At 46.7% G+C, this 23,530-nt stretch overlaps 1 protein-coding gene across 5 annotated transcripts in view; it reads left to right on the top strand.

The window, feature by feature from the left end:
• The window catches only part of ACTN1 (actinin alpha 1), a 139,035-nt gene that overhangs the window by 60,260 nt on the left and 55,245 nt on the right, over window positions 1-23,530 (top strand). For all 5 annotated transcript variants that reach the window (XM_045013942.1, XM_045013943.1, XM_045013938.1 and 2 more), the window contains exons 2-3: window positions 5,909-6,023; window positions 13,206-13,325. In XM_045013942.1, coding sequence (XP_044869877.1) covers window positions 5,909-6,023; window positions 13,206-13,325 — 235 coding nt within the window. The remainder of the gene's footprint in view (window positions 1-5,908; window positions 6,024-13,205; window positions 13,326-23,530) is intronic.

Raw genomic sequence — 23,530 nt, forward strand, 5'->3', positions numbered from 1 at the left:
AGAGGGGTGACCCCATTCCAGGCCCCACTTTGGCAAAATGTTTTTCCTACTGTACTTGTGAAAACTAACTCTGTCTCTTTAAGGCAGGGGGGTTTTCTTACAAGCATTTTGGTATCTGTGAACATGCTAATAATCCACCTGATGAAGGGGCGGAGACAGCCACTTCCTGGGCAGGTAAACCCCTCCCCACAGCTAAGCATCAAACACTGAGGGTATGTCTACACTACGGGATTATTCCGATTTTACAGAAACCGGTTTTGTAAAACAGATTGTATAAAGTCGAGTGCACGCGACCACACTAAGCACATTAATTCGGCGGTGTGCGTCCATGTACCGAGGCTAGTGTCGATTTCCGGAGCGTTGAAATGTGGGTAGCTATCCCATAGTTCCCGCAGTCTCCCCTGCCCATTGGAATTCTGGGTTGAGATCCCAATGCATGATGGGGCAAAAACAGTGTCGCGGGTGATTCTGGGTAAATGTCGTCACTCAATCCTTCCTCCGTGAAAGCAACGGCAGACAATCATTTCGCATCCTTTTTCACCTGGATTGCCCTGGCAGACGTCATAGCATGGCAACCATGGAGCCTGTTTTGCCTTTTGTCACCGTCACCGTATGTGTACTGGATGCTGCTGACAGAGGCGGTACTGCAGTGCTACACAGCAGCATTCATTTGCCTTTGCAAGGTAGCAGAGACGATTACCATCCCTATTGCACCGTCTGCCATTGTAAATTGGCAATGAGATGATGGTTATCAGTCATTTTGCACCGTTTGCATTTGGAAATTGGCGATGACGGTTATCAATCCTTTTGTACCGTCTGCTGCTGTCATGGGTGCTCCTGGCTGGCCTCGCTGAGGTCGGCCGGGGGCGCATGGACAAAAATGGGAATGACTCCCTGGGTCAGTCCCTTCTTTGTTTTGTCTAAAAATAGTCAGTCCTGCCTAGAATATGGGGCAAGTGTACTAGAGAACCAGAGACCACAGCCGCTCCGTGTCAGAGCCCCAGAGATCCTGCAGAAATGATGAGCTGCATGCCATTCTAGGGGGTGCCCCTGCAACAACCCCACCCGTTGCTTCCCTCCTCCCCCAACCCTCCTGGGCTACCGTGGCAGTGTCCCCCCATTTGTGTGATGAAGTAATAATGAATGCAGGAATGAGAAACACTGACTTTTAGTGAGATAAAATGAGGGGGAGGCAGCCTCCAGCTGCTATGATAGTCCAGGCAGTACAGAATCTTTTCTTTAGACATGAAAGTGGGGGGGCTGATGGAGCTCAGCCCCCAGTTGCTGTGATGAGGACGGTTACCAATCCTTTTGTACCATCTGCCGGGAATGACCAGGAGTCATTCCTATTTTTACCCAGGCACCCCTGGCCGACCTCACCGAGGCCAGCCAGGAGCACTCACAGGCTGATGATGACGATGGATAGCAGTCATATTGTACCGTCTGCCACCGGGAAGGGGATGCTGGTGTTCAGCGCTTTAGCACCCCGTCTACCAGCAGCATGCAGTAGACATAGGGTGACATTGAAAAGAGGCGAGAAATGATTTTTTTCCCTTTTCTTTCGGGGGGGTGGGGGAAGGGTGTAAATTGATGACATACACCCTGAAACACCCGGGAAAATGTTTTTGACCCTTCAGGCATTTGGAGCTCAGCCAAGAACGCAAATACTTTTCGGAGACTGCGGGGACTGTGGGATAGCTGGAGTCCTCAGTACCCCCTCCCTCCCTCCATGAGCGTCCATTTGATTCTTTGGCTTTCCGTTACGCTTCTCATGCAGCACTGTGCTGAGTCCCTGCTGTGGCCTCTGTCTATCATAGCCTAGAGATTTTTTCAAATGCTTTGTCATTTCGTCTTCTGTAATGGAGCTCTGATAGAACAGATTTGTCTCCCCATACAGTGATCAGATCCAGTATCTCCCGTATGGTCCATGCTGGAGCTCTTTTTGGATTTGGGACTGCATTGCCATCCGTGCTGATCAGAGCTCCCCACTGGGCAAACAGGAAATGAAATTCAAAAGTTCGCGGGGCTTTTCCTGTCTACCTGGCCAGTGCATCCGAGTTCAGATCGCTTTCCAGAGCGGTCACAATGGTGCACTGTGGGATACCGCCCGGAGGCCAATACCGTCGATTTGCGGCCACACTAACCCTAATCCGACATGGCAATACCGATTTCAGCGCTACTCCTCTGGTCGGGGAGGAGTACAGAAATCGGTTTAAAGAGCCCTTTATATCGATATAAAGGGCCTCGTGTGGACGGGTGCAGGGTTAAATCGGTTTAATGCTGCTAAATTCGGTTTAAACGTATAGTCTAGACCAGGCCTGAGTGTTGGAAGTGAACAGCACAAAGGAATCTCAGGAGAGGGGGTGGATTCTTCGCATGGGCTTAACCCTGGAGAGGAAATGCAACTCCACAGGGGGCGGGCCAGTAACATACAAGGTCTCTTTACACCCTTTCCTTGCCAAAACCCCAAAGACATTCCCTAAGTAAGAACTTTTACTGAGGGGATGAGAAATACCATAAATGCTGAACAAACTGATCTGTTTAGACAGAAAGCATAGCATGATGATCATACTAATCAGGGGGGAGGGATAGCTCAGTGGTTTGAGCATTGGCCTACTAAACCGAAGGTTATGAGTTCAATCCTTGAGGGAGTAATTTAGGGCAGGGGTCCCCAACCTTTTGAGGACCAGGGACCGGCAGAGGGAGCGCTCGTCCCGCGGCTCAGCTGGACCGCCAGCAGGCGTGCCTGCGGGAGGTCCACCGGCTCCGGTTGAGCTGCCGCAGGCATGACTGCGGACGGTTCGCTGGTCGCGCGGCTCAGCTGGACCGCCCGCAGGCACGCCTGCGGCAGCTCAACCGGAGCCGGTGGACCGCCCGCCGGCGGGCCTGCGGGCGGTCCGGCTGAGCCGCGCGACCAGCGAACCGTCCGCAGTCATGCCTGCGGGAGGTCCACCAGAGCCCCGGGAGCAGCGGACCTCCCGCAGGCATGACTGTGGAGGGAGCGCTCGTCCCGCGGCTCGGGTAGACCTCCCGCAGGCACGCCTGAGGGAGGTCCACTGGGTCGGTTCGCGGCCCGGTTTGTAAGAGGCCGCGGCCCGGTACCGGGCCGCGGACCGGGGGTTGGGGACCCCTGATTTAGGGATCTGGGGTAAAAATCTGTTTGGGAATTGGACTAGATGACCTCCTGAGGTCCCTTCCAACCCTGCTATTCTATGAATCATAATTGGAAGCACCTCTCTCTCATGAATTTGCTGATAACTTTGTCTCTTACTACACACACTGTGGGTTACAACAAAGAATCTGATATTGGTGGTAAATACTTTAAAAATGTGTGACATGCATGATTTTTTGAAAAATCTTTGGTACAGACTGGGAGTGGTAACAAGAAAGTTCTATGAGCATACTGCTTCTTAGCTAGTACCTGTAAACAAGCTTAGAGTCTGGCACAGCAGCGAAAGCATAACCAATCTAGACTGCTGTGTGGAAGGGGAAACTAAGGCACACCACCTCCTAACATTGGTGGCTAAATGCCAAGACACCTACACTTTAAAGGACACTGACATCTGCATTATGTACACAATGCTACACACCACAATGTTTTCTGTCAATCTGGGAACAGAAACCCAGAACTTTGCAAAAACACCTATGAATGACGTTACAGTGTTTGGTAACACTTGGAGGTTGTATAACCAAAGCCAAAAAGGAATTTTAGGCACACTGCCTCCACATTGGTCAGTGACCAACCCTCTGGCAGTAATCTCAGAGAGGAGGTGTGACGTGTCATTCCATGTTCTTTATGAAAATATGCTTACGATACAAATATGACATAATGGAGATATACTTCGTGCAAGATGGCTCATGTAAGATATCATTGGAAAGGTTATGATTTACTGAATATGATTATCCTATTTGTATGCATGTATCTTTTTTGTATCTGAAATTAGGAATATTGACTATATCTATATTTCAACTGTTACTTTGGGTGACACGCCCGCTAACACTTCAGGTACAACAGTGAAAAAGCCCCCAGTGCTGATGGCCCATCAGCAAGAGCCAATGGACTGTAAAAGAGCTTAGGCCTTGGCTACACTTGCAAATTTTCAGCGCTGCAGCAGGGTGTGAAAACACACCCTCTCCAGCGCTGCAAATTGCGGCGCTGCAAAGCGCCAGTGTGGTCAAAGCCCCAGTGCTGGGAGCGCGGCTCCCAGCGCTGTACGTTATTCCCCACAGGGAGGTGGAGTACGGACAGTGCTGGGAGAGCTCTCTCCCTGCGCTGGTGCTTTGACTACACTTAGCGCTTCAAAGCGCTTTGAAGTGCAAGTGTAGCCAAAGCCTCATTAGTCTTCGTGTGAATGTGTAGGTCAGCCTGTGAAGAATGGGTACAGAGGCAAGTGACCACGTCGCCAGATACTGGAACCCATCTTGAATTCTGTACTTTTCCAGGAGAAGCTGGGGGTGGGAGGTTCAAACTAGGAAACAAAGGACTTCCGCCATATGCAAATCCTATTTAAGGGTGGGGGAGTGAGGTAATCCATCTCCTCAGTTCTCCCCTGCTATTCCACCCAAGATTCTTTTATTCATCTAGTTAGCACACTGCCACACTTTGAACTTGAGGTATTTATTATTTTAATTTCTAAGTGAACAATAGGCACGTCACATTTCTGGCCTTGCATATATGACGCTTCCCCTTAGCAATCTACCAGCTGATAAGGAGGAGATATCCAGGCAATCTATATTACCATGTGTTCAAAATGCTAATCTTAATTTAGGTCTTTCTCATGACTGACCAAACAGTCATGATCACAGATTGCAGGATGACCGAGACAAATTTCACCACAACTGCTGACAAAATCTTTTCTGTGGTTATGCTCACCCCCCTGAGAAATCCTACGTTCTGACTACCTGGGATTATTTAAGACCCGGAGCATTTCCCAAGAGTATGTGGGTGTTAGTGTCCAGGCACAAATGGAATTTGGATATATGTGCTCTGGGAGCCTAAATTTCTTCTGCTGCATAGAATTGCTAGTTTATAGAACGGAGGCTGTATTCTGTCTTAGATGCGTCTGCACTGGCTCCCAAACAATGGTCCATGGACAATCAGCAGACCCACAGAACACTTTCTGGTGTCTTATAATCAGGTGCTTGAATTTTCTCTCTTCCAGCTATTATATTACATTACAGGCAGCAAATACCACAATTATTTGGAAAGCATTTATTCTTCCACATAAGCAGCTGCTGTAGGGATGTCAAATGACCATGAATGTGAGGTGATGAGGTAGCTTGTGTTACTATGAAGCAGAGAGGAGGTAGGCCACAAGACCATCCCTTTTAAGATGTTGCTCTCACACTTTGAGAGGCTCTGCTCTATGTAGTCTCCATAAGTGTGCAGGCTGTAGAATTTCCTAATGCTTTATTGATGAAGGAAAAAGGTGGGTAAAAGAATGATCCTCTGGTTCAAACACCTGCCTTGGAATAGGGAGACCTGGATTATTTTCCTTTCTGATGTATTGTGCGACTGAGTCACCTGCAGCCAAGAGAAGTAAATGGGAGCTGTGAATGCCTAACCCTTCTGAAAATCAGATTCAGGTGTCTCAAGCTGAGCACCCAAAATTAGGGGGCATTCAGGAGAACCTGACATCCTGGAGCCCTGGACTGAGTAGTTGTTTCTATGAAACTCTTATTAGTATTGTACTCATACGTGGAAGGGCTTTGCAGGCCTTTTGTGTCTTCAGGTACTGGCTCTAGTGCAGGGTCAATGCATCAAGTGTTCAGTCTAATTATGGCTTCAAGTTAACCCCCTGTATCCTAGCATCAGTTCTTTGGTTCTCAGTATTTCCTTTCTGAACTGTAATATAGCCATTGGAAAGATTGCCAACTACTCTTTTCTTCTCTTCCCTTCTGTTTCTAGACATTCACAGCGTGGTGTAACTCTCACCTCCGCAAGGCCGGCACGCAGATTGACAACATAGAGGAAGATTTCAGGGATGGTCTTAAACTCATGTTACTTCTGGAAGTCATTTCAGGTGAGAGGGGTTTTGTGTGGGTTTAAGTGTCATTAATGTTGCTCACCCAATACTAAATATATGCAGGACAGCATGGGCAGTGATGGTGGAAGCTTTGTCTGTGCCTGTTCTTGATCTGCAGTATACTGAGAGCGAAGCTCGGGTTTCATGGCCTCTGCCCATTATCCAGTGCTTTTGCTCTTCTCTCTCCACCCCTTCCTGTCAGCAAGGAATTGGGTTGAATTCGCTGAATTGTTTTTGTAAAAACAAAAACAACCCCCCAGCTAGAGTGACCAGATGTCCCGATTTTATAGGGACAGTCCCGATTTTTGGGTCTTTTTCTTATATAGGCTCCTATTACCCCCAACCCCCTGTCCCAATTTTTCACATTTGCTACCTGGTCACCTTACCCCCAGCCCTCCAAGAAATAAGTTGGAAAAAAAAATCAAAATGTTTTGATACTTTTCAAAACAAAACATTTTATTTGGCCCGAAACTAACTTTTTTTCTCCCTTCCATCACCCAGTTTGGCCACTGAACCAAAAAAATATGCACAGGGGTCTGTGTGTCTGTGTGTGGTGAAGTGGTATTATATACAATTTTATATAAAACTGGCTTTTATGCTTAGGCTTTCTTTTGATGGCTCCTTCAGCAGGCTTTCCATGTCAACAATAAGGGCCCTCTGTTTGATTTGCTCCCTTCCCCACCTCTTATATTTACGAATAGAGATGCCTCAGCAGGGACACTCAAATCCTAACTCCCCATCTAGAGTGTCAGTTTTTGTGCTCTGCAGAAATTGAGGACACAACAAACCTCAAGTTCCTATCTTTTCCTCAGGCTGCTAGTTTTAGAGGGTTCCGAGTTCAAAATGCTACTGACTTGGAAGTTAGGGATAGCAGATCCACAGCACATACTCTTTTTTGTAAGAAAGTAGCTGACAGAGTCATCTGCTTATTTCAATTATTTACCTTTTTAGTGAATCCTTGTTCACATGCAGGGGAGGAGTTGAAGGTGGGGAGGTAGATGTGAACCAGTGCAGGTATTCAAGTTGTAGATTGCTGAGGCTAAAGGGAAGATGAGGGGATTGAAAGATGGAGGGAGAATGTGTTAGTCTAACTTAAAAGTAACCAACTTGTAAAACGGGGGTGGTGATAGCTACATCCTTGTCTCCCATCAATCATCTGGCTTTGTCCATTTAGGGCAGGGATAGTGAATAGCTGGGCCGCGGACCAAATCCAGATGGCCAGACCTTTTTGAACAGACCCCAACATCTTTTAATTTACTTATTGTTATAATCATTGTTACTAGGTTTTTTAATTATTATTATTATTTATTATTTTCTCTGGAGTCTGGACCTTGACTGTACCTTAACCAGGAAATTTGGACCTTGGCAAAAAATAATCGACTATCCCTGGTTTAGGGCAAGGACTGTGGGTTCCTATATATTCTGAGCACTGTGGCATTCTAAATATTGTAAGTGATCCAGTCTATAGCAGTGTGTTTTGAGTGATGTGATGCACCAGTCTGCCTCTTAACGGCATGTCTACACTGCAGCAGGGTGCTAGTGTGCTCGGAGTAGCACCGGTGTAGCTTGGAGTAGCACGGGTGGAAGCTCAGGCTAGCTGCGCAGGTACATACCCAGAGGTCAGGCAGCTAGTGCAAGCCACCACCTGTGCTCCCCCCGAGCTAGCAGAGCTAGCCTGTCTGTGTCTACCCATGCTGGGAAGCATGCTCCCAACTGCACTATAGACTTACCTTGAATGCAGCTGGGTGTGGCACACGCCGCATGTGCTCCAAGCACTCAGCTCTAGAGGTTCAGGCCCTTGATAGTTCCCATAAACACTCATACTTTTTGAGTAAGGGGAAGATTAAATAAATATAAATTATAAATAAATTAATGGAGATATACCTATCTCCTAGAACTGGAAGGGACCTTGAAAGGTCATTGAGTCCAGCCCCCTGCCTTCACTAGCAGGACCAAGTACTGATTTTGCCCCAGATCCCTAAGTGGCCCCCGTGACGACTGAACTCACAACCCTGGGTTTAGCAGGCCAATGCTCAAACCACTGAGCTATTCCTCCCCCCTTTACTAGGACTGCCAGACACCAAAAGGCATGATTGCTAAGGCACAGTTACAACAAGACACTAACCCAGCTCCTAGGGGCAATCCAGTACAGGGATATAAAGGGTAGGGTCTCAGTGTTGAGGTGAATCCCAGCCACTATCTTGCATGTAGGCTGATGCCCTGCATATTCCTGCTGCAGTTACTCCTAGTACCCTGCCAACTGGGTGTGTCTGCCTGGCTCACAGCCTTCTGGTCTCAGCATCCAGGCTACTGCCTTTGCCTGCTGTCCCTCTTCTTTTACAGCCCTGGCTCTCTCCAGAGCCGCCTCTAACCTCCAGCGTGTCCTTCCTCTTCCTGTCCTCGGGATAGTGGAGCTTTCTACTGGCTAGATTTTGAACTGGGTAACAGTGCCCTCCACTGACTAGATCCCTTCCTTTGAGCCCAGCAGGAGTAGGAAGAAGATGCCCCAGTAATGAGACAGCAGGCTGAGTACAATAATAATGGGCCATGAGATCTATGAGCAGATCTGTGCCTCTCCATGTGGTAGTGAGAACTAGGGTGACCAGATAGCAAGTGGGAGGGGTAATACACACCTATATCAGGACTCTCCTTATAAAATCGGGACGTCTGGTCACCCTTATCGGAACTGGCCGTGGGGTGGGGTAGAATCCCTTGTAGCACAGCTGCCAGAGAGCAAGAGGGGGGTGCTGCTGGAGGTGCTGTGGTGAGATAGGGTTTCTGTTCAGATTGCCCTAGCCTCACACAGATCCACCAAATTGCGGTGCAGAGGGGGCAGGCAGGTATGGTTCCCTCTCCAAACAGGGTGATATGGGAAGATTTCCACAAGGAAAGTCCCTTCCTTTTGCTTTTACATGAGGAGGTGATGATCTGGCCCTATCACAAGGTTTGCCCTGAAAAGCAGCTTTCCCACCATGCATATATTTCCTACCTCATGCATTCCTTTCACCAGCAAGCTCCTTGCTTGCCATGCACCTTTTAAATAGGATACTGTCAGGCCAAACAAACTGGACTTAACATTTAATTCCTGTAAAAGAGCTCTCTCTCTCCCTCTCTCCACTCCCCCCCCCCCCTTTTACAAAGCAGCTGACCAATAGCATTTTTTATTAAACAAATTCCACTGTAAGCAGCTTTTAAGCCAACAGTTCCTTGCATTTTTTGGAAGGCTTGGCTTGTACATGAGAACCAGAAAGTGGAAGTGACTAGATTATTTTAATTGGCTGAGGGTAGTACAGAAAAGTAAAGCAGCAATGCAAACAGTAGAAAGCCAAGGTGTGGGGGGGAAACCCAAAACACTTCTCACATGGTTTAGTTCTAATAGCCTATGAGGGAACATTTTTTTACAGGGACGCTGTCATTTGACACTTTGCTCTGAAATCTAATTTGTTACAAATGTATATTCTAGTCTAATGGAAAGGTCCTCAGTTCTTCAATTTTTTCCACTGCAAAGTTATTTTTAAACAAATACCCTGCTGTAATGTCTGAAACACTGAGAACCTCATGCTGAAACTGATTGAAGCCAGCTTCATTTTTGTTTTGCAATGACTTTCATTATGCAAGCTTGGAGAAATGCAAAAAGAAAGCAGCACAGAGTGTCATGTATTTTTAGACCAGTGGCTCTCAGCCTTTCTAGATTACAGTACCCTTTTCTTGATTTGTCTTGTGTACTCCAAGTTTCACCTCACTTAAAAACTACTTAAAAAAATCAGACATTAAAAATACAAAAGTGTCACAGCACAATAGTACTGAAAAAAAATGGCTTACTTTCTCATTTTTACCATATAATTATAAAATAAATCAATTGAAATATAAATATTGTATTTGCATTTCAGTGTATAGTATATAGAGCAGTATAAACAAGTCGTCTGTATGAAATTTTAGTTTTTACTGATTTTGCTAGTGCTTTTTATGTAGCTTGTTGTAAAACTAGGCAAATATCTAGATGAGTTGGTGTACCCCATGGTTGAGAACCACTGCTGTAGACTATTAAAAGTGAGATAATTTTTTTAAATTTAAGCTGGTGGTAGTAATTTAGGTAAAGAAACTTGTTTACGCCGTAGGGTTAAGATGAGTGTCTCTCCTCTTGATTGTCAGGTAAAAAGAAACAGGCATGCAATAAATAATAGAAACAATTATAATTGGGAATGAAATAATTTTTCTCTCTCTGGGGGAGGGAAGGAATGCCCATTGAAGTAATCTGCTGCTTTTCCCCCTTCACTTTTCCAAACTTTTGTTAAAGAAACAACACATCTTTCTTCAATGGGGCAGAAGAGTTCAAGAAAAAATAACTTTTCTCTCTCCCCCATTAAACCTAGTGATATTGAGTCTAATCCGGCTCCCATTGAGTTAAATGGTGCAAGATTGGCCTTTAGGAGTAGACTTTGGAATGAGAAATGAACTGAGTGAATAACCACTAACAAATAACAACCAAATTTGCCCTTTTATCTCTTTGTGGATGTTCCACAACTCGCTAAAACTAGTTCTGAATGTAAAATCTCTTGCAGTTTTTTGAACTCTGTGACTCTCTTTGACGTTTGGATGGTTCTGCTTAGGTGATTGGTGACATGTACCTATCTAATTAGGTTTCTGGTGTGAGTGCTTATAGGATATATTAAAATTAAGTTTGTGTGAGCCTTTTGTTTTCTATGAATGCCAGTTAAACTGGATCGTGTGAATATTCACAGGAAGCCAATCAAAAGGGCCACGCATATACTTGAAGCAAACTACTTCAGAAGAATATCTTCCAAAGACTTTTCTAGAGTATTCTCTGAGCTCTACTCAAGTCAAAAGTTGGTGTTCCCTGTGAGATCCAGCCCCATCCAAATAGAGGTTACTTGCTCTTGTCAAAGAGCTGTGTTACTCCCTGTGAAAGGGCAGGCACCTCTTGAGCACCTCCTTGCAGCTGGGTGCAGTATTGTAGTCCTCTCGCCCCTGGTGCCTCCTGTAGGCTTCCAGCCAACCTTGGCGGGTCTTCAGAGGTTTGCCCCTCCAGCCAAGTCAAAGTCCAAATGAACCCTTTCCAGGGTATTAAAGTCCAATAAACCGTCTATTTGCTCTTGCTAGGGTCTTCAGCCCCTGGTCTGCACCCTTTAAATTCAGCCCTTTGTTCAGGCTCCCAAATAAGCCCTACCCCTTTTAGGGGTTTGACAGTTTATCTGTGACTAGGAGGGGGAACACAGGCCCACACACTACTCCAGGTTCCCACCCAGGGACTCCCTAAACAGCAGCCACACGCAGCTTGATTCAATTCATAGCTGCTGCTTCCCTGGTTCTCTGCCTCCCTGGCCCCTTTAGCTTCACCCTTATCTCAGGATTAAGATTCTTAGGTCCTTTGTCTTCCTGCAAACCCAGCTATGCAAAATGCATCCAGAAAACAAACTCCGGTTGTCCCTCAAGTTCCTCTGGCCAGAGCGGAGCACTTCTCTGGTCCTAGTGAGAAACTGAACTGCTAAGCCCAGGCAAGTAGGCCAAGTAGGGCCCTGATTGTCTGTTGCTAGCCCTTCTAGCTCTTGGAGGATCAGGTCTGTGTGGGTTGTGAAACTGCAACTGCAGAGTCTCCTTTCTAGGCAAGCTTGGAGGACCCACCTTTGCTACTCTTTTTCTCTCAGCTTGCTGCTTCTTGGGGTAGGGGTAGTAGAACAGTGAGGCTCCCAGCAGGAATGGTGGGGGGGTAGGCTGTGGTCGTGATGGGGCAGAGCAGAGACCACTGGGCAGGATTGGAAGGAGGAGGATGAGCTGCCAGGCACAGGGGAAGGCCAGCCCACTGCTGAACAGTTTCTGCCAGGGAGAGCTCTGAAGTTCCCAGCTGGGGAGTGACTGCGTGCCGCTGACACCAGATCCCTGCAGCCACAAGGTTCTGGGAAGGCTCTCCCCCCTTACCCCCACCTCCTTCCCCAGACAGGACCGTGAGGTGTTGGAGTCGCTGTCCCTGGTTGGCTAGTGAATGTACCCAGGCAGGAGCCATTCAGCAGACTGCTGGCCTTCCCCACAGCTGTGACCTAGTCCTCCTCTTTGCAGCCACAGCTCTCTGCTATGCCCCGCCAGGACCCAGCCTTCCCTGCACCTTTTGCCTGCAGGGATTCAGTGTCACAGCCATGCAGGGGGCCCTGCTCGCTCACTCACCAGCCAGGAGTGTCAGAACTGTCCCCAGGCGGAACTGTTCAACAACGAGGTAGCTGGGGGCTCGTGGTCCTACTTACAGACCTGGCCACAGGTCTCTCTTTTTTGCTGGGGCAGGATGACCACAGTCTCCCCGCACCTTGAGCCCTGGGGTCTTGGACTCCTCAGCCATATAGGGAGCCTCCTGCAGCCCCGCTGTCAGCACTGCCCTAATCCTAACCCCAGTGCTACTCCACAGAACTGTAAAAATAAAAATAGTTACAAATAGAAGGAAAAAACCTCTTAAATAAAAATTGATAATTTTTGTCAAAATTAGAAAAAAAAATCAAATTTTGCCAAGCCCACCTCTGCTACACAGAGGCTGCTCACAGAAGAGGAGAAATCCAGGTGATTTTTTTTCCTTCCTGGCATATGCAGTCGTGGTCATTCAGCACCTAGCTGGACAGAGCCTGCGGAAAGATGTCTCACACCGTGTCCTAAAAAAGGCAAGGCTTGGGCTCATCTGATCTTTGGCAGCAGTGAGTTCCATGGCAGAGAGGTTTCACGAGAGGTTGCCCTGTCCTTCCCACAGTTCAGATCCTGACCTGGTACGTGGGGAAGCAAGTTTTGGGGCACAGACCGGTTACTGTAATTTATGGTTGATATGCTCTCCAGAGCATGCATCAAAGGTTTTGGGGAGTGGCCTAGTCCAATAACTGCCTGAGGTGTGGTAATGGTAATACTCTCCTCCCCCAAACAAGGGTCTCTTCAAGGGTGCTCTTTGTATTTGCTGGGATTTTCTTGTGGGGAGGGGTCAACAAAGTGCATCAATTATTAGAATTCCCAAGAAGTGACCAAAAAGATCGTGTGCTGTATCTTCACTGCTGAGGGCAAGAACGTGCGACTTGGATCAAGCATTGGGATTATCTTATTAGATCTGCCTACTTGGGCTGGTGGTGGGGAGAGTGGAATGGAGCAGTTCCCAATTTGTTTTGTATATTTTTTCCCCCCCTTTCTGGCTAGGTGAACGTTTGGCTAAGCCTGAAAGAGGCAAAATGCGAGTGCACAAAATCTCCAATGTGAACAAGGCCCTGGATTTCATTGCTAGCAAAGGAGTGAAGCTGGTGTCTATTGGAGCAGAAGGTAAGGGAGCCAATACATGCCTCTAACGCTCAAAATCTGGAGGGGGCGGGTGATGATGATGGGTGGACTGGCAGCTCCCTCAGTTTTAGACCCAGTCCAAATATGCTATTTCCCCCACTCCACACCACATTCTCTCCCCTGCACCACCTTCCTCCCCCCAATTACTCTATAGCCTTGTTTATAACCTAGCTCATGCCTCTCTGTGTAAGGCAAGGGTGGGGGACGGGGGGAAGAAACATTTTGGGCCCCTTGATGAAGACTGAAATCCCACTTGCCAGTGTTGTTCCAGCGTTGAGGGGTCTGTGCCTTTCTTGCCATTTTCTTCATACACTTAGACTCATAGACTTTAAGGTCAGAAGGGACCATTATGATCATCTAGTCTGACCTCCTGCACAACGCAGGCCACAGAATCTCACCCACCCACTCCTGTAACAAAACCCCTAACCTATGTCTGAGTTATCGAAGTTCTCAAATCGTGGTTTGAAGACCTCAAGCTGCAGAGAATCCTCCAGCAAGTGATCCGTGCCCCATGCCACAGAGGAAGGCGAAAAACCTCCAGGGCCTCTGCCAATCTGCCCTGGAGGAAAATTCCTTCCCGATCCCAAATATGGCGATCAGTTAAAGCCTGAGCATGTGGGCAAGACTCACCAGCCAGCACCCAGGAAAGAATTCTCTTATTCTGACTCTCCTGTTCTGACTCAGTGGCAATGTTTAGAGAGACTATAAATATTTCATGTATGAAAGATGTTGTAAAAATAAAACTGTTCCATGAATATTTGGAATATGGTGTTATATACAAGGGGAGCAAGATTAAGAAGTGGGAGAAAAGATTCCTTCAACTGAGATTTGAATTGGAGAGACAAGGAAGCTGTTTTAGACAGTACAGTCTGTGGAGAAGGGGCTTGGTCTAATGGTGGTGAGGTTATGCAGAGGCCAGAGTGGAGTGAATTTAAAAAAAAAAAAAATTTTAAATCACCAATTTTAATCATGATTTAAATCAGTGAGCAGGAAACCTTGATTTAAATAATCAGTTGTAATTGTGTTTTGCATTTGTACTTTTGTTATTTTCCTAAAGAGAGGCTGATTCTCATTGGTTGGTAACAATTAAAAGGTATTGGTTTGCCACTTAATACAGCCTTTACACTAAATTTGGTGCTTCTTTTTGCTAATCAGGAAGATGCACATTTATTTAAGCAAGTATATAGTTTTACTTATTTATTCAGATTCTTAATGTTTACTTTTTTATTATGTTACAAAATGAATGATCCATTTCTTCTTGGGGGGACAATTTTTCTCCATAGTTTTCCCCCATTTTTTCATTTTTGTTGCTCTCTTGTCTATTCTACTATATGAAGTAATGCCCTCTGGTTTAATTCATAAGACGATTAGCCAGACTCCTGGGTACATTGCCTAAGACCCTGCAACGAACCTGTTGCAGAACTGGGAAAGTTATTTAGCCCAAATGTCCAGTCGTGTGGATGCTCAGTTTGAATTGTCAAAAGTGTGCTTGTTCTCCACCCCCAGAAGTGCTGAGCACCAGCAGCTCCCTCAAAAAGATGATACAATATATTCGAAATGGGAAAGGTTCAGAAAAGGGCAACAAAAATGATGAAGGGCATGGAACAGCTTCCGAATGAGGAGAGATTAAAAAGATTGGGACTATTCATCTTGGAAAAGAGATGACTAAGGTAGGGGGGTATGATAGAGGTCTATAAAATCAGGACTGGTGTGGAGAAAGAGAATAAGGAAGTGTTCTTGTTTACTCCTTCACATAATACAAGAACCAGGGGTCACCCAATTAAATGAATAGGCAGCAGGTTTAAAACAAACAAGAAAAAAATATTTATCTGCACAACACACATTCAACCTGTGGAACTCATTGCCAGGGGATGTTGTGAAGGCCAAAAGTGTAACTGGAGTCAAAAAAGAGAAGTTCATGGTGGATAGGTCCATCAGTGGCTATTGGCCAAAATAATCAGGGATGCTACCCCATTCTCTAGGCTAGGTATCCCTAGGCCTCTGGCTGACAGATGCTGGGACTGGATTGCAAGGGATTGGTCACTGGCCCTGTTCTGTTCGTTCCCGCTAAACCGCCTTGCATTGGCCACTGTCAGAAGACAGGATACTGGGCTAGATGGACCATTGTTCTGACCCAGTCTGGCCGTTCCTACATTCTTAGCTCCAAAAATTAGGTCTTGGTGGTCAAAAACTGAGTGGCCAAAAATGGAGGCACCCAAAACAAGAATATATTTTTGAAAACTGTGGCCTTAGTCTGCCTTAGTTTTTACCAATCTGTAAAAATGGGTATAATGTCAACCTTCTGCACTTCAAGGGAGTTTTTGTTCTTATGGCACCCTTCTTCTAAGGATTCTGCAGTACATGTTATTAACCAGTGACCCCTTCAGGTCTCAATTGAGGATGTATGCTCTGAATACTGCAAAACTAAACAACTTGTCTACTGATCTGGATTCCAACTCCATGGCATGGCTGTCCCTCCTCACTAGTCCTGTATTTAGATTCCATCTAGGCCAGGGGTAAAAGTAACTTAAAGGACTTACCGGTACGCCAGAGTCCTGAGCGGGGGCGTGGCCTCAGTCGGAAGAGGTGGGGCCTTTCAAGATTTAAAGGTCTTGGGGCTCCGGCTCCAGCTGGGAGCCCCAGGGCCTTTAAATCTCTCTGGAGCTACCAGCTGCAGAGGCGGCTGGGAGCCCCGGGACTCAGGGGCCAATTAAAGGGCCCAGGGCTCTGGCTGCTGCGGCGCTTCGGGCCCTTTAAATCACTGCGGGAGCCCGGCTGCTGGAGCTCCGGCGGGGATTTAAAGGGCCCAGGGCTCCCCGCAGTGATCAGAGCATCGGGCCCTTTAAATCCCCACCCGAGCCAGGCTGCCGGAGCTCTGGCAGCACTTTAAAGGGCCCAGGGCTCTCCACAGCGGCTGAAGCCCTGGGCCCTTTAAATCACCGCCGCAGAAGCTGGTCCAGTCCGGCACAGTGTACTGGCTCTTGCCAGTATGCCGTACCGTACCGTACCGGCTTACTTCCACCTCTGATCTAGGCACTTATATTGCCACTGTTCCTGGTAGTATTTGAGCATATCCAAAGCATTTATGGATTTATCCTCACACACCTAGATGAAGTTATCGAGGTTTATTATCCCCTTTTACCAGATGAGACTAAATTATTTGGCTATAGTCCCCAAAGGAAGCATGTGATAGAGTCAGGAATTAAACCCAGTATTGGGCCCAGGATGAGCTCCCCCTTGTGGACTGTCACCAGGCTGCTGTTTTGGACCCAAACCTTGGATCCCATGTGTTTTAAGCTTACTGACTCTGAGCAACGTCCAGATGCTGTCTGAGAGTCTGGCCTTGCAGGCACGTTCCTGGAGTACAGACTCCAATGCGAGTACCCCTTCTTGGGATGTGGACTCAGCAGCGTTAGCTCCAAGATCAGGGTGGACCCCCCCACCCAAGTCTCACTAGTAGAGCTTTCATACCCTCTCCAGAACTCCATCTGCAGGGGTGTACTCTAATTTACAGTTTCACCCTTTGGGGACTTTGTGACAGTTAAAGCAAGTAACACAGAGACTTTGCAAAGGCACCTCTAAGCCCACACACTTTGCTCATAGACATGACACAGAGATATACAGATCTATGGAAGAATAAGAAACACAAACACTCAAGTCCCGCCCTCAGTTTCCTCCCGAGAGTCCTTTGGGTATTAGTGTCTCAAAGGGAATCCAGGATCCTTCTGCACCCCCACCACTCCTCCTGCCAGGTCTTCTCTTTTGGTCTCTCCTTGTTAGTGAGAGTGATTTCTTTTAATAGAAGATTCTAACACCTTGTCTCCTCCCTGGGGTTTTTCCATTCTCTGATCAGACCTCTGAGCTGCAGCTGCCAGCAAGCTGAGTCATCAGCAAGTGAAGAGTCTTTGGCCAGTAGTCTCCATTGTTCTGTTAAGGCAAGGTTAATCAATTACTGATGGTCTTTAATGACACTTGAATTCAGGGACAGATGCTTAGATGTGTCACACACCCCCCACCGCCTCCTTAACACAACAGGGATGATGTAATCTAATGTGACCATCTTTAGTGGAAGACGTATAAGAAAATAGAGTTCATAAAATCATACAGGAATTCGTAAGTTCATATAGGCAGTTTCCCAAAACTGTTCCACCCAGATCTCCTCAATTGCCGCCTCCATTGACTTGGCCACAATTCATCCTTCCTTTTTAGTTGAGCCACTTCCTTCATCTCTTATTTCTTTGAAAGGTATCTGCATCCTCCTCCCTTTCTGATTGGCAGCTAGGTAGCCTTTGTTCCATTTTGTTTGCTTTACCAATAGGGTGAGGATTACAGCTGGCCAAATTGCTGCCCCAACCAATATCTGGCTTCTGATGCCATCAAGGGAATGGCCTTGCTTATGATAATCAAAAGAGCTGTTCCTGCTGATACTCTGAAGAAATGTGGTGCAGATTAAAACTGTCTGGTACAAGACTGTGGAAACCCTATGATTGTCAGAGCCTCTCCTCAGGTGAAGCAGGTGCAGAAAACAAAGATCAACTCAAAACTAGTGTGGTACTAGCTGGTGTAATAATTAAAATTCTTCCTTGGTCTATATGTGCCAGTGTCTGAATCTGTGGGGAGGCTGGGACTAAGGTAGCAGGGGGTGCTGAAAGTTAGGACTGAGGATTGGCTGATCTCCATTCAGAAAGCTGGTACATGTTCTTTAATGACAGCACAAGCTATAACCAAGCCAAAGTGATCACGGCATGAGCATGAAGTTGTATTTCAGCTAGACCCCACTAATATAACTATCGAAAGTGGTGAGGGAGCACCGCTATACTTAGGGTTGCATCCTGAGATCTGTTTAAAAGTTGACCTAAGACCTCTAAAATTGACATGCTTAGTTAGATTTCTTTGAATGTTTGTGTGTCTTAGGAGGGTGACGAATAGGATTTGGAATTGTTTGAGCCACGGATTCTGGAGATACAAGCCCCTCCTCCCAGTAGCTATTTTTTAAAATGTGTATAGGTCTGTGTTTTTGCACAGGGCTAGTGATCAAACTATTGATGAGCTATGGGTCAAAATGGTCTCAATCTTTTGGTGTTTTACCCAAGGTAGTGCATGGCTCTCTCAGAATCTTTGGGTGACCCGAATTGAGAGTGTTATTTCAGATAATGCCCATTTTTTACAGTGTGCATGCGCCAATACCGAAAAATGGCTATAGGGTTTCAATTCCTGCAAATATATATATGCTTTAAACTCTACTCTTGTAAGTGCTGTAAAATGAAATTTGGTGTGCCTCAGGGGGGCATGGGCTTATTGTTAGTGATCCATATTTGGGTTAATTTGACCAATGGATTCCTAAGTTACAGGCTGGGTCCCCCCCCCCCCCGCTACCCCGAAAAGGTGTCCTTGTGCTACCTTGTACTCTTAAACTGAAAGGCACTAATTACTGGGTGAATCACAGGCCTCTTGATGGCTGTGAACTCACCCTTCATTTAATATATCGAAGGATAAGTTAATCAGACCCCCACCCAAGATAAAAGGAGTTGTAGACGCAACCTGACATCAGTTACAGTTTTGTGAGTCGTGGTGGCAGTTTTGTATTGGGGGAATGTAATCAAAGTGTTGGGGGAAAAAATAGGCACATGCAAGATTCCTGAGAGGAACGGGATATTGGGGACTGAAGAGTGGGGGAATAGCGGGAGAGCATTTGGGGCTGCTGTGAAGGGAGAGGGAGGGGGATGGATAGTAGGCAGGTGAGAGAGGTTGGGGACGGGGCACCTCTAGCTTTGCCAGAGTACCAGAACCCCTGCACCTCTAGTTTTGCCAGTGGATTGCAATCACCCTGCGCTCCAACCTTCCTGTACCACAACACTATTCCATTGTAACATAATTGTCCTTCACTCCAGGCCCTGGAGGTGAATGTGGTTACAGGAATGGGAGGTAACTGCAATAGAAATGTTTGCAGGCCAGGGAGTGAAGACTTCAGGGCTTGCGGTGGGAGGCCGAGGGTATAGTGGGGGAGGGGGCCAGGTTGGAGGAGGGAACGCTTTGAACGGGTCAGCAGCATGGAGAGGTGTTCTGAAGACGGCACAAGATCAATGGGAGAATTACGGCGTAGGTAGTTCCTTCACTGAAGTGCCGCTGTAGCATTTTAAGTGTAGACAAGCCCTGTGTTAATGCAGAGTTAAGGTTGCTTGGTGGTAGGTCGTCCCCTTGCAGAACGCTGAGTTGAGTAACACTCAAACTTCTGAAAATCAAGAAAAGCAGAGTTAAGGCATGCTGACTGCACCCGGAGTGTATCCAAATAATTCCCATTGGCTACTGCCAGCTCCAGGGGAACACAGGGACAGTGGGGTGGGCAACCTTTTTCTTTTTTGTCCTTTAATAATGTAAGCTGGGATCCTGTGGGTGAGAGTGAATGGGCTATAAAAGGAGGTGAAGAGCTTGTACATTTCAGCAGCTGTAGAGGTGTGTGTGTGTGTGTTGGTTAACAGAGCATGTTAAGGCATTGCTGAAAGAGGATAGAGTTAAGGTTGTATGGGCTGCCTTAACTGTGCCTATCCTGGTTTTCAGACATTTGAGTTTTGCTGGACTCAGCATTCTGCACGGGGACCCACACCCACACCCACCACCACCACCATGCAACCTGAAAAGTACAGTAAAGTAGGCGTGGTGAGCCGTAGCCCAAACCACTGCAGTTCATAGGCGCTGATTTCCCCTCTGCCTGGTGGGTGCTTGACCCCTCCCTGCCCTGCCTCTTCCCACCCATACACCACCCTTGCCCCGCCCCCATTCCACCCTCTTCCCCCAAGTCCCTGCCCTACCTCTTTTCCGCTGCCTCCCCTGAGTACGCCACATCCCCGCTCCTCCCCCTCCCTCCCGGAAAGTCCTAAGCACCTCCAAACAGCTGTTAGGCGGGGGGGGGGGGGAAGGAGGAAGCAGTGGGAGGAGTGGGAACGCGGCGTGCAGGGGGGGAGGAAAGAGGTGAGGAGAGGGGAGCTTGGCTGCCAGTGGGTGCAGAGCACCCACTAAATTTTCCCTGTGGATGCTCCAGCCACGACACTGACTCTGTGGGTGCTCTTATGCTTCAGTTGATGGAGTAAGAAGATGTAGGTGGTCTAGGTGCTAAGTGAAATGCATATACATCAGCATTAAAAAAGGGCCTCTGCTGTTAATGTCCCTGGTGTGACAGTAACTCTGCCCACTGAAGGGATTATGAGCTTTTCTGGTGCATGTATTTTAATAGCCTAAATTAAGACTTCAAAAAGTCATCACATCAGCAACCTAGAAAATAAAAACCAATGAGGCAGTCAAAATGTTACTAACACAGCTCAGGGAAAACAAGCCATAAACCCCTCAGGCAGGTGGGACTGAGCTAGGAAATTATCTGAGTAACTTACTACAAAAGGGGGGAAACTTTGGCCAGGCAAGTGCATTTCTCACCCTAAAATAGTCCCCCCACCCCTCCATCTCAGAGTAAGGCTGCCATGTGGCATCCAAAGGACCTGATACCCAGGGGCGCGTGCCCTCTCTGTCTGTGTGTGTGTGTCTGTATATGTATGTATATAAAATATTAAACAGCAGCAGTTTGTTGTTGCCCATATCTGTGTCTAGAGCTATTTATTAAATTAGACAGACAGAATTGTTTCCCACCCCTTTCCAAAAAAGCAAGCCCAGGAAAAAATCCATGGGAAACTGTCAGGCATGGGCGACTGGTGAAAATATTCTTTGGCGAGGGCTGAGCCTGGCCTGGTGCTCTAGGTGGGGGAGGGAGCAAGCAGTGAGTGAGCCCACCCCACACTGGTTCCTGGCCCCACATGGTGGGGAGGCTTAGAGATTGAGCCCACCCTGTACTTATTTCCAGCCCTGTGCAGAGGTGAAGTCCTGGGGGTGGGAATCAGCAGGGGTGGGGTGGGGGTGGGTCAGTCTTGGTTTTATCAGACACAAGGCCAATAGTAATATTTTCCATGCTATTTTTCTTACATTCTAACAAATATTCTCTGGTATTTACAAGCCAAATGTAGCATTGTGCTGGTGCACGTGAACCAGAAAGTGGAATTGACTTCTTTATAAACAATAACAGAGCTGGCTGTTTTTCCTTGTCCAAGCTGAATGAAATGCATTGTAAGCAGACAGAATAACCAGTGAAACCTAACCACAACTTTTACAACTATCTTCAACTATTAACCTCAAGCATCACTATTAACCTTTAAAAATGATTTAATTGGAGGTCGTCTGATCTGTTCACTTGCAGTACAAGACAGCTGTAAAAATCTGGGTCAAGGGTGTTGTAGCCAGGGGTGGCTTTCAAATGATTCTCTATCTGACACTAAAAATCTCATTCTGCAGAGGTCTTTCTTTGATGTAATAGTGTCCACACTGGGTAGATCATCAGGATTCAGTCAAGTTCAACAGGGCCAACATTAACTCCTCACTACTTGCATTACTGTACTTGCATCTCCAGTGTAGACAGACAACAATCCGTTTCTTAAACATGTGAGGCACGATTCTTCTTTTGCTTATCCCAGTGTAACTCTGGCTTCAGTGGAGTTGCTCCTGATTTACATCAATGTAAGAGAGATGCAAATCAAGCTCAAGGAGTGCAACAATATAAAAGGTGCCATCTGAGCAAGATGTCTGCTTAAATCCTGGACAGCGCAGACATGCAGATGACAGACAGTAGAGTAAGGGTTTGTGTCAGTTCATGAGCAGGGGAAAGAGAAAGCAAGGAGACCTCTGCACTTCAGCATTTACAAAACAGGGTTATCTTTATCTCCACCTCCTGCCCTCCGCAACTGGGAGAGCAGGTGAAAGGATTGTGTGGCATGCATACCCACATCGCTGATGCCCAGTGATCTGTCCTAGGTATTGATTTGTCCCAGTCCATCAGTAGTAGTGTGCCTCCTATAGACCTCTGCTTGGAGGCTGTTCTGTATTTTATTTGTGGCCATGTTGATGGACAATCGTCAGCAGAGTGGTGTCTATTTAACTTCCTAATTATATCATTTCCTATCCTGCCAATTATCCAGACAGTGGCAAACTGCTTTTCCAGTGGCTGTGCTCTAGTGGGTGACACACATAAATGGCCAGGAAAATTAATTCTTTTGACCCTGCTTTTTACCACTGAGGTTAGGAGAGGAGAAGAGAGCATGGTACCTATTACATTATCCAGAGGGTCAGGATTCCTGGATTATGCGTATGAAAAGGGTGATGGCATTTCAAACTCCAGATCTCCAGAGCAAGCCAGTCTTATTCCTGAAGAGTGAATATTTGTCAGCCCCTTAATTGGCTGCCAAACAAATGGATGGAGGTGCTGTAATTTTTGCCTATCTTGTTAAGAGTGCATGTTGTAATAATGGGAGTCAGATGGAAGCGCATTTACTGGTGCAAAACATTTCCTGCCATTAGCAGCAAAGCCTCATCTGTTTTAGTCTCACATTCAATATGAGGATAGATCAGTTTAAGTCATATTAATAACATGCACTTGCAGTTGCGGTTTAGAACAGCCACTTCGTGTTACTAGCGGAAGCGCGCAAATAATTTTTGTAGAGTTCACACCTCAGAAGAGCGTTACAAAGCATAATCGGGCAATTGGTTCCACAGCAGGAGGCAGTCTCTGATCTGATCATGAGCCCTATAATGTCACATAGAAACTGCTCTCAAACTGTTCAATGTTGGCTGGGCTGATGGGCAGCAAACATCCAGAGTCTTTAATTAAACAAGTGTGAGGTTGCTCTAATTGGTTACATTTAACTCCTTTGTAACTTCTGTGGTGTCAAAGATTCTCATCTGATTAAGTGGATTTTAGCCCTCGAAACCTTATACCCAAATAAATGTGTTAGTCTCTATGATGCCACAAGGACTCCTCATTGTTTTTTCTCTTTATAGTGTGGAACCAGCAACTCCCTGCTGCACTGTGAGCTTTGCTCCCCTATATTAGAAGCAGCGATAGTCCAAGGGCTCCACATGAATCCTATAGTGGAATGAACTTGCAGTGTATCTTGGGCAATAGGAACACAGCTATAGGAGATGTAGTAAGATGAGGCCCTGAAACATAAACTCTTGTGTCAGAGGCCTAGTCTGAGGCCTGAAGCCTGAACCAAAGTACTTCCAGGCACTGCTAAGCAAAAGCTGGGATGTGAGCTAGAGGCAAGCCTCACTCACAGAAGTAGCGAGAAGAGGAACTTGTGCTAAGATGACAT

Source organism: Mauremys mutica, chromosome 4, assembly GCF_020497125.1.
Source record: "Mauremys mutica isolate MM-2020 ecotype Southern chromosome 4, ASM2049712v1, whole genome shotgun sequence".
NCBI lineage: Eukaryota > Metazoa > Chordata > Testudines > Geoemydidae > Mauremys > Mauremys mutica.